The sequence below is a fragment of the Anguilla anguilla genome, chromosome 19 (assembly GCF_013347855.1).
Source record: "Anguilla anguilla isolate fAngAng1 chromosome 19, fAngAng1.pri, whole genome shotgun sequence".
NCBI lineage: Eukaryota > Metazoa > Chordata > Actinopteri > Anguilliformes > Anguillidae > Anguilla > Anguilla anguilla.
Window position 1 is genome coordinate 9,194,008 of NC_049219.1, and position 11,391 is coordinate 9,205,398.

The following is an 11,391-nucleotide window of genomic DNA, read 5'->3' on the forward strand; positions in this document are numbered from 1 at the left end:
AAGAAAAAAAAAAACTGAGTGAAGAAAAGAAAAATGCCTAATTTCCTCAGAGAAAGGAAGGAGGAAAGATGCCAGGTTGCTCTGAAAGACTGGCTCGATTCGGGGCAAAGCGGTAACCATGGGAACTGGGGCAATATGGAGTAAAACTAGAAGAGAGCGAGGAGTGGGAGTGGGGGTTAAGCTCCAGGTAAACACAAGTTCACACACCACAGATTAAAACCACAGCCAACAAAGGTCTAGAGAGGTGGGTTGACACAGCTGGTGCATTTATTGGCAGCAGAAGGGCTTTCCCAAACAGAAACGAGGGTACCGTGACAACAACAAACGCCCTCCAACCACGACAAGAAATGACACACAATCAACCAAACGAACGCAGACGAAAGAGACAGACAGACCGATTTACATGTTTTCCCACTTGATTTAGGAACTCATTTAATCAAACATGAGAGCAGAAAAAAAACAAAAAAACTTATCTTTAAGTTGCCACAATGCATTTTAAAAAGTACAGTTTTTGAAAAAGCTATTTGAAGTTGCTTTACCCAAAAGAGGTTTTTGTGTCAAATATGGTGAGGAAACATATTGCATTTAGGCATTTATCATATACTTATCATATTATCATATATTTATATATTATCAAAAGTGACTTGCATATGGCAGGGGGTGTCAAACTCCCAACTCTAGAGGGCCACGGTGTCTGATGGTATTTGCGGTTTTCTTGAAATCGGCACCAAATTAAAGCTTTGAGAAAACATTGCGTGGACTCTTTTGCCAGCCAATGACTTAAATGAATCACTTATGTTGAAATGCCCCCAAAACCAGCAGACACTGCAGCCTTCGGGACAGGAGTTAGACATCTATGACGTAAGGGAATGCCACCAGTCATTCTGGCAAAATTTTCAAAACTGAAGACGCCAGTGCAGGTTCGTAGTTATCAAACCACAGTAAAACATTTCCACTGACGATACATACAGTCTGCAGCTGCAACACTTAACATTGTAAAACCACGTCAGATCAAATCCAGTTTTCATTTTTATAAAAATCCAGTTTCACTACAGCTCGTCTGACTATCAGTTATCAACTTTTTAAAAATGGCATACAGCTACAGAATGCAAGCCTGTAAGAAAAGACAAGAGTCATGCAAGATCCGTAAACGGCCAACACTGAAACCCGACGCATTTTGATTCGCACGTGGGGTTTCAGGAAAATCACGCCATTCCAAAAACCGTCCCCCAGCCCTGACGGCTTTGCGTCTCTGTGGGCCCGAAAGCCCCCCCATCAGCCCAAGCCTCATCCATGGACCAGCGCCACCTTCCCCTCCCCCTCCCCCTCCCCCCCAGCCCAAGCGGTTGAGATGCTACTCCGAATCTTTGTAGTTGGTGAACAAATTGTAGAGGACCCTCAGAGTGGACTTCAGCTTTAAATTGACCACATCTGAAACAAACACAAATACCAATGCTGTCTCACACATGTGAACACATTATCAATTATGACCATGGCTGAGGCATATGTTTGCTGATAGACCGAGGTGATACTGTTATACATTAAGCATTATGTTAACTTTTCATTTGTTCATAGTAGTACAGTAACATGAGTGACTTGATCACATATACATTCGCAAAACACAGGATAAAATTATAATTAGCATGCACACACACAAAAACACACACACACACACACACACACACACACGCACCTTCAGGCCTAGCCTTGGGCTTCCTCAGCCCCCCGTCCTGCATCAGCTCAAAGGCGAAGGAGACGTTGTGAACCTGGACAGGAGACGAGGGTCACAGCCTCCCCCATGAAGAGTAAACACCCCCCCCCCCATTAACGAGCCCCAAAACAAACACTTCTCCTACCCAAGGTCTCTCAGACCCAATCATATCCCCCTCCACGACCCATCTTCACAAACCTTGTCAAATCAGACCTCAGTTCACCATTCTGCTGAACACAACATTTCCCACTCAAACCTGCCGTGACATCAGACAGAGCAGCGGGGGACGCACTGACCGCGCGGTTTAATGCCACACTTGGGATCAGAACCTCTCCCAACGGCACGTTCAGCTTTTTGTTTTCGAGCCCCCCCCCCCTCCCAATATCTAGCGCTCTCCTGGGGGGGGGGGGGCGATATTTTCATATTTTCCCCGTTTCCTAGGTGACCGCATTCATGTGTTCATGCCGTTCATCCATCCGCTTGTGCGACCTCTGACTTCCCGTCTGGGTGTCGACGTCCCTCCGCCTACCTTCTGCTCAAAGCTCTCCGGGGTGAGGAAGAAGTGGTACAGGGGGATGAAGTAGTCTTCCAGCAGGCCCATGAGGAGCACCAGGTACACGCCGTCTGCAAACTGGGGACCAGGAAATGAGGAGGGGAAAAAAAAAAAAAAAACAGGTTTGGCTGCTTAATGGGGACCTGTCAGGCGTCTGCTGTGGTTATGCTCTCGGAAAAAAATTCCATCTAGGAGCGGATGCACTAAATTAGAAATGCTTCTCACTTTCTATACACCTGACGTGTCAGTGTGTCAGTGCGTATTTGTGTTTGCCCCTGTGAAATAAATGCAATACAAATAAACGCAGCGACACAAAATAGGCATTAACCACTTGAGTGCCTTTTTTGAGACTGCGACGGCTTTGTCTCGCTCGAGGGGTGAACTGGCAGCCTCACAGTTCACAGTCCTTATGAACATTCAAATTTTCATTGATTCAAATTGAAAAGTTTTGGGAGTTTGTTCCCAACTGACCCTCTTACCTGTAGCCCAGACCTTCTCTGTTATAATTGCATGCGTTTCAGAGGGATAACGAAGAAGAGTCCACCAATCACAACCAGCACAAAAACGCTTACTGTGATTGGTGGATAGCAAGGTGACATCAGGAGTGCTTAATGCCCATTAGTTCCTGATATGTACCAGGCAGGGGAAGTGTCACTCAGCAGGGCTGTCTTGCCACACCGTACCTGGGACTCCAGCTCTGTCACCTCCAAGTTCAGCTTGTTAAGGTGTTTGTTCACAAAGGTGATGAGAGACTGTCGACAAGAGGAAAAGCCGGTCATTGCAACACCTGGGCTCTACTGAACAGTCTTATCACACAGCTCTACTGAACACAGTCTTATCACAAGGCTCTCAACACCATTCGCACCCCAGTGCACAATGTGTTCAAACTTAAATATTATTATTCTTGAATAATAATAAGCAATTGTTTTTAATTACACTTTAGTTGTCTAATGAAAGATAATTAACCAGCTAAATTGTACAATACGAGTCAGAAAGAGCGATTCATTCCGTAATTAATGAATGTTCATTTTCATCAGTCCGATCAGTTCCCAGAGATCAGTTCCCAACTATTCACTGAAGCAGTGGGAAAATGAGCTAATTAACTGTATACACTTCTGCTGGTTTAACTGTAGGTTAGACCACAATAAGGTGTTTTGGGTAGTGACACAGGAACAGTCTTCAGCTGTTGTTCTTAAAAAAACGTAGCTAAAATATCAATAAGTGATTAGGGTATTTTAATAAACGAAAAGCAGAAGTTGGCATGTAATCCAGTAACAGATATGGCCCGTGTGCCCACCTCTGAGTAAAACCATTTTATGGAAAAGTAAATGGTAATAAAGCAAATGGTAACGAGCCAAGCCTGCTAAGTAGCTAAATCAGTTTCACCACAACACCATGGAACCTTAACGGGTTTCTAACAACCTCATTGGATCAAGATATTGAGCAGAATTGCACTCCAGGAACCCCTGGTCTGTCGTAAGCTCTGTTTATTAAGATGAATAGAGAGGGGAATTTATCCACGAGGCTGCGGCAGCAGGGTGTGCCACTTTCACCCGAACGGTTTACCTTCTTAACGACGTTGAGTTTGTCAGGGGCGTGATCTAGCAGCGTGTCGAACGCATCTCTCTCTGAAACGAAACCGGAATCAGTGTCACCCGAAACTTATGTCCCAGGCTTGCAAGAACGGCATTTAAAATGAATACATTCCAGACTGCTGGGTTGCTCATTCTGTTAAGGCACTGTTTTAGTGCATGGACAGGCCCCACGGTCTGGTGTCTGTTAACGACTGGGAATTCCACATTAGCCAGAACAATCGGGAAAACCTAATGAATTGAAATACTCACCAGATCTTCCCATCATCATACTGTAAATGAATAGATACATGGAAGAGACAGAGACACAAATATAGGCTTACAGTCTGAAAATGAATACAGAGACAGGGTAATAAAAGATAATTTAATGGATGGGGGAACTCACATTTTAGGGGTTCCATATTGGCTAGAAGAGCTGACCGTACTACAATTTATAGTTAAACTGTAAATTCTCAATATGACAATTATTGCTCATTTTACCTTGGGTGAATTTTAAAAAATTATTTATTTTTTTTGTATGAATTTTAATTCTTACGTGCACAAGTGAACCTGCACTCACTTTGTGGCTATGCCACAAAATGTCAAACCCCATTTGATGAATCCAAGCGCTGCCCAGCGATAAGGGAAGAATTGCTCCAAGCAAAACGCTGATGTAAATTTTCTCTTTCTCCAATGAAACATTGTATTTGTAGGCTCACCTCATGACCGTGAAGTCCCCCAACTAATGAAAGAGAAATGACTTTTCTTTGAGCTACTCGGATCTTAAACATTTAGCTTGGGGCTAAATCTGGGGCTGGGTTACTCACTCGGTGGTGGAGGTCAGCTCCTTGGTCACATGGGACAAGTGCAGGATGCCCTCTCTTTTCTGCCAAAAGCAATAGCATTGTGAGATAATCCTCAGTGGACTTTTTCTGTGATCTCCGTGCTTTCACTCTAGGATCACTGCAATCAGAATCGGCTTTGCAGAGGCACAAAGGTAGAAACTGTACAATAAGAGGTGGGTGTGTCAAGCATAGGGAAACAGGGGAAAACCAGCATGGGTGTGGTCTACTCTCAGCCCACAAACGATCCCCCCCCCCCCCCCCCCCCCCCCCCCCCCCCCCCCCCATGCTGCCAGGGGCTCAGTTCCCTGCCATGCCGTTTCACTTCCTCCCGTGCCGTATCACTTCCTGCCTGCCATGTCACTTCCTGTACTGTGATCCCATGTGTCTGTCACCCTCTCTGCTTTCCCTCATATGGACAAATTCATATGGACAGACTGTCTGCTCTCAATAAAAATAATATTTATGCAGAAATACATGTTTTGCATATTAAAGATTTGTACACCTAGCCTTGATTAAGTACATTTGGTAAGTGGTACACCGGAAGTGCCGCACGTTGGATTTGAACCCGTGGCCTCCAAGTAACAGTGCAAGCCCGTGCAAGCCCAAGTCACCTGCTACGCTGCCCGCTGCGCTGCCTGCATCCACTCACCTTGACAACCACCACCTGTACGGTCACCTGCTCGGGGAGGCGGACGGGGGCCTGGAAATGTATGACCAGCGCCACCAGCAGGTAGACGATGGCCACCAGGTTCTTGGAGTGAATGGCTGAAAGGGAAAGAGGCACTCCGATTGGCTGCGTGTCAGTGGGGCAGGGTGGGGCGCTGTTGGTGGAGCAGGGCGGGGTCAGGTGGGGCAGCAGGGTGGTGGGGACAGTGGGGCGGGGCAGGGCAGAAGGGCGGGGCAGAGCCGGGCGGGGCTCTCACCGTCCACGCTCCACTCGATGGCCCAGCCGTGGGGCCGGAGCAGCTCGTTCACCGCCTCCAGCACCGTCTGCAGCTTCTGCTTCTGCCCGACCTCCGACTGCGTTACCTCGGCGACGTTCAGCTTCCGCCCGGACAGCGTCTCTGGATCGGAGGGCGGGAGAGAACTGCTTCAGTCTTCAGACACCCAAACCCCCGCCCCCCCCCGCCCCCTACCTAACATGGCCCCCCTCCCACATTGCTGAATCGCTCACCGAACAGCTTCTGCAGAACCTGACCGTCGTACAAATCTTCCTCCAGGTCCTTCACAATGATCCTCTCCTCCACCAGTTCGCTGTTGATCCAGTCAATCAGCACCTGGGCGCGATTACAGACACGCCCCCTTACAGACGCTTACAGACGCTTTTATGTTTTCAAAATGCTGACTTTAAAATGCCTTTTAATATTTTGTACTTTATTTATTTATTTTCTCTCTGATGTCTTATTTTTTTCATGCCATTCATTTATTTGGAAAGCGCTTTCCACGTAGAGGAAAAAACACTTTGTAAATTATGCTTTAGTGTGCTTATTATTGATTGCTGTTGTTTTTTTTTGAGAGATCCTCACCTTCAGCAGTTCTTTAAGCCTGGTGCTGTCCCTGGACGTGGGGTCCAGCATGGTCCGCTCAGCGTTCTCCTCTGGAACATGGGGTTAAACAGGGCAAATGAGAGAAGCACACACACACACACACACACACACAGAAACAGAGTAAGAGAGAGAGAAGAAAAGACCATGCAGCTGATCCACACACTCACAGACGGTACTTTTATTAATCATGGAAAGTCCATCAAATAAATAATTTGCCATCTAATCACTTCCCAAAGTATTTCCAGTAGGAAGGATCCGCTGGATTTGAACGGAGGGCTGTAACATATTCACTGAGAAGGCTGCCGTGCACTGGAGACCCCTGCTGGAGAGGAGGAGACATTACCGAGCAGCGTGTCCTCCGGAAGGACCTGGGTGCTGGAGGGCTGGAGGGGGGCGTTGATGGCATGCTTCCCTTCTTCCTGCAGATCACTCGCTGCAGGGGAACAATAAGGGAGGGGGGGGGGGGTCCTTTAGCCACACCAGGAGAAGTCAGCGTGATGTGGCTGGGCTAGCAGTCAGTGTGTCGATTCAGACAGCCGGTGAGATGGCTGCACTGGCACCACGAAATGGGTCCAGACAGCCAGTGATCACCGAGACTCCACCATGACCGTGCAGGATGAGAATACCAGCAAAATGCTGCCCCAGGTAGTGAGATCTGATTGGTAAGAAAAAGACAAATTAACTAAACCTTTAAATGAGGGGTCTCCCAATCTTATACAGATGTCACGGTGCGGGTAGGGGGGACCCAAACGCAGAGGGAAAAAAAAAAAAACACAAACTCAAAAGGGAAAATTAACAAAGACTTTACTAACACGACAGGCAAACACAAACAGGGGACAGGCAAGGCCACGAAGGGCAAAAACACGAACTCAAAAAATATCTAAATAAAACAGAAAACAAGAGGAACTCACAAACATGGGCAGGGCAGAACACAGGCAGGTAGAGGACAAGGGCAGGTCAAACAGAGCACAAGGGCAGGTCAAACAAAACACAGGCAGGTACATACGGTTGAAACCAACAGATATCGGGAACAAACACAAGGAACCAGCACCCGAGTCAAGGGAACAGAGAACTTAAATAGACAGGGGTAACAAGACACAGGTGAACTCAAAAAACAATCAAACCAGAAGGAGGGGATAAGACACAGGTGGGAACAATGATGGGATAACGAGACAATTGAAACAATCATACAATTAACAGGGGGGGAGCAGGACACAAAACAGAAGTGCCGCCATCTGGCGGCCCAACAAGGGAAACACAGACAGGAAAACAGGACCATGACAACAGAAAAGGCCACTGAGGGGGAAAAGGTCACTAGGGGTTGATTAGTAGAATCAGGGGTGTTACTACTTGACTGGAATGAAAGGGAATTTATTAAATGGTAAACGGACTACATTTATAGAGCGCTTTACAATTGATACCATGATCATCAAAAGCACAGTTCAGAAAATACAAATGTGACTCATGCCCCTGATTATGTGTCTAATAAATCCATGCATAAGGAGTTTGGAGCCAATGCCATTTTCACTTTGTCACATTTGCACATGTCTTTAACAGTCATCGCACCACCACCATGAGAAGCACGACTGTCTGACACCCAGAGGGACACCAGACTAAACCACACCCAGCTGGCCATCTTTGTCTAAAATAAGCAGATTTAAGTTTCAGAGTTTTCTGTTGTGGGTCAAAAGAAGAGATGAAAGCCGTGCACTTTCTGCTGAACTACGCCGAGGAAAGCAGACAGAATGGGTCAATATTAATTTGAGCTTGCATTCATTTTTTTATTTGACAAGACCATTCTAAAAATTACAAATCATTTTTTTCCCCCAGAGTTCTACCACTAAATTAAAACAGAGCTCTTCAAATAGAGTTTCCCCTGGAATTCACACACTTCTGTTTCAGTTCTGCCTGCAGTACTTTTTTAACCTGCAGGAAACCGTCCTTTCAATTGAGTTTTTATGGACCATCACATTGCAGTACATACAGTACAATAAAAATACGCAACACAGACAAAAGCTGGAGGCAGCGCACTCATCATGTTTAAGATCGGCATTTCCTGCATCCCTGCGCCTCGCCGTAATCTACTTCCTCTCTCCACGCCTGGGTTTGGTTGCTATGACACCAAAGCGCAGAGCGTGCACGCAGTCACAGGGAATCGGAAATGTTCCTTTAGAATTCCCAAAGAAAAAAGGAAAGGGAAAAAGGCTAACTTTAGGGTGAAAATTTAAGCATCGTTTAAAATATGGAAAATTAGTTCCAGGTTATTTCTGAAAGCAACTCAAACAATTAACACCAGCAGTATGGCCGTATTCCTTACGCATTTCAGGTTCGACTACAGAAGACAGTACAGCACGTGCCATTAGTTTCAAACTCATAACAATTACTTTCACATTAGTCAAACTGCCCGAGGTGTGTGAAGGGTGTCTGGAGAACTCTGGGAGATGAAGGCCCGCGAGAGGCAGAGGGAACCCCAGAAATGCTTAAAATAGCAGCCTCTACATGACTACAAAATAAAATACTCACTGTCCCATCAGCTCTGACAGAGAACCTTTCCACTCTTCCTGGGCTGGTGTAAACACACTAAGAGCTGAGTTAACATAGATTATTTCACTCTGTTAAGGGCAAATTTAATAAATTACTCTTGAGAAGCGTCTCCTACCCAAGAATTAGGGGTCCCTGAACCCCATTCCCCTCCACTCCCCCGTGCTCCACAGTACCTTGTTTGCGCTGCTTGGTCCCGCAGAGGAGGCCGGCCATGTCCCAGAGCAGGGGGGCTTTGATCAGGAGAGGCTGGGGTTGGTCTAGGAGCTCCGGGGTGAGCAGGCGGGAACAGCAAGTGGCCGGGGAACAGCAGCCGGAGGCGCCAGACGCCAGCGAGCCCCGCCCCCCTGCTATTTTCATCCCGCCCCCGCCCCCGCCCCCCCCCCCCCCCCATGACCAACCCAAACGCTTCCAGTTACATTGGGGGAGGGCTGGAGGTGGGGGGTGGGTCTGGGAGTGAGGGAGGAGTTTGGGGGGGTGGAGTTTGAGAGGAGGGGGTGGAGTCCAGGTGCTGTGGTAGGTAGGATATGAGGGGAAGGGGGGGGGCATGCCTTATTGCATAGCATTTTAACTATTTGACACCACCGCTGAATTATTGTACCAAGTATAGGCAAGCTGCAGAAACAGAATACATAATAATAATAATAATAATGATAATGATGGGGCGGCATGGTGGTGCAGTGGGTAGCACTGTCGCCTCAGAGCAGGAAGGCCTGGGCCTCTCTGTGTGGAGTTTGCATGTTCTCCCAGTTCTCCCAGTGTCTGGGTGGGTTTCCTCCCACAGTCCAAAGACATGCAGATAGGCCGATTGGAGACTCTAAAATTGCCCGTAGGTATAAGTGTGTGAGTGAATGGTGTGTGTGCCCTGCGATAGATTGGCGGCCTGTCCAGGGTGTATTCCTGCCGCTCGCCCAATGCATGCTGGAATGGGCTCCAGCATCCCCCAGGATAAGCGGGTATAGATAATGGATGATAATAATAATAATAATAATAATATTGATTGCACAAGGCACTGCTGTAATCACCATATCCTTACAGCTTTACCAGTCCGGCTGAAGAGCGATAAACCTCCTAAAGCCATAGGAAGGGGAGATATTAATAATCCCAAAACAGGGAGGGGATTGGCCAGCCTTTAAATATAGCCCCAGTTATTTATGGCAAGACAAGACAGTCTGTCACTCACAGACAGACGTGCAACGTTCAGGCTCGGGGCGCTGAGGCAGTTTTACGCCCCTGGGCTATATCGGGGTCACCCTCGTCGGGTCGTTAGCGTACGTGAGGACCATGAAAGCAGCGTAGCGCGGGGGTCATGGAGCTCGGCTTGGAACTCGACTCTTGCAGGTTCAAATCCCTCATTGTCATTGTTGACTTGAGCAAAAGCATTTCTAAATGTTCATTTTGTCAGTCCCAGACCATAGTCTGTATTTCTTATTAACTGTGTTTACGAAGGTTTACTAAAAGGGTACGTGTTGGATGTTCTGTTGTTAATTCAAGTAGAGGAACCCTGACTTCCTGTTTCTGCAGTGCCCCACGCTGATAAAAAAAAGAGCCTGTCATTCAAAAACACTGCAGACCTCCGATAGCAGGAGGAAGTAAGAGCCTCCCAACGAGCAGAGAGTATTAATAAAACATTCCAATCTGATGGGAGTTATGCATATTCATTAAGGGGAGTGGTCAAGCACAGGACTGTGCCATGGTGTAGATATACTGTAGTAATTTCCCACATGAGTGAGTCAAGATGTTAATGTACTGTATTAATTTAGCACATGAATGAGTCATGATTTGGATTGACTGTACTGTAATTTAGAACATGAACAAGTCATGATGTGGATGTACTGGATTGTAATTTAGAACATGAATGAGTCATGAATGCAAACTTCATATTGTCAGGGAGGAGAATAAAGCGCACTGTGTGCATTCAGTTTGAGGTAATTATAGATACAGGTACAGGATATAGGTAAATTAGATACTAATTTATCAAACCTTATTCTGAGAATTGTATTGCAGTTGCATCCAATGTATGCAAAAAAACAGGGGAGGTGGAATCTATAATTGCAAACTGATTTTTTATATTGCTGTTGCTGTTGTTTATTGTCAGAGACAGCCTCAGAATATAGCCAAATTAACGGTGCTTCTTGGAAGCCCTTCTACCCAAATGCCTAGTAAATTATAAAAACATTACAAGGACCCCACCTGCTGGCGTAAAAGGTCATTTTTCCCTTAAGTCATGCAGCGTATCAGGTCCAGAACAATAAAAATGCTCGGATGAATTGATTTGGCGTAGTTTTTTATTTCTTTATTTTTTTACTGATATAAATAACAATGCATGTCTAAGTGGTTCTCTAACTCGGCCCTGGGGTGTGTGCTGGTTTTCATTCCAACCGCAACTGCAATCTCAGAATTTTAACAAGCTGTTGGGAGTCCCCAGTCTTATCCAGAAAGAGCCAGTGTGGGTGCGCACACCTGATTCTACTAATCAACTGCTAGCGTCGTTGCTAAGCACCTTGATTAGTAGAATCAGGTGTGCGCACCCACACTGTCTCTTTCTGGATAAGACTGGGGACCCCAGCTCTGAAACACGAAGAGCACCTAATTAAGAAAAATAAGTTCTTGATAAATTTAT

At 46.4% G+C, this 11,391-nt stretch overlaps 1 protein-coding gene across 1 annotated transcript; it reads right to left on the minus strand.

Annotated features, from left to right (window-relative positions):
- Window positions 1-237: 237 nt before the first annotated feature.
- On the minus strand, window positions 238-9,051 carry parvb (parvin, beta). The gene is made up of 13 exons (XM_035402433.1): window positions 8,945-9,051; window positions 6,571-6,660; window positions 6,207-6,277; window positions 5,855-5,957; window positions 5,604-5,744; window positions 5,330-5,445; window positions 4,663-4,721; window positions 4,109-4,128; window positions 3,831-3,892; window positions 2,948-3,016; window positions 2,241-2,342; window positions 1,694-1,766; window positions 238-1,431 (listed from the first exon to the last, which is right to left on the minus strand). The coding sequence occupies exons 1-13, from the start codon at window positions 8,982-8,984 to the stop codon at window positions 1,355-1,357; spliced, it is 1,023 nt and encodes a 340-aa protein (XP_035258324.1). The 5' UTR covers window positions 8,985-9,051; the 3' UTR covers window positions 238-1,354.
- Between the last annotated feature and the right edge of the window lie 2,340 nt (window positions 9,052-11,391).

Bases quoted from the DNA above. Each gene is read 5' to 3' on its own strand.
- parvb (XM_035402433.1), bottom strand. From the start codon at position 8,984: ATGGCCGGCCTCCTCTGCGGGACCAAGCAGCGCAAACAAG. The intron at 6,661-8,944 runs GTACTGTGGAGC...GTTCCCCTGCAG, and splicing joins GACCAAGCAGCGCAAACAAG to CGAGTGATCTGCAGGAAGAA. The intron at 1,767-2,240 runs GTAGGCGGAGGG...TCTCCTGTCCAG, and splicing joins CGGAGAGCTTTGAGCAGAAG to GTTCACAACGTCTCCTTCGC.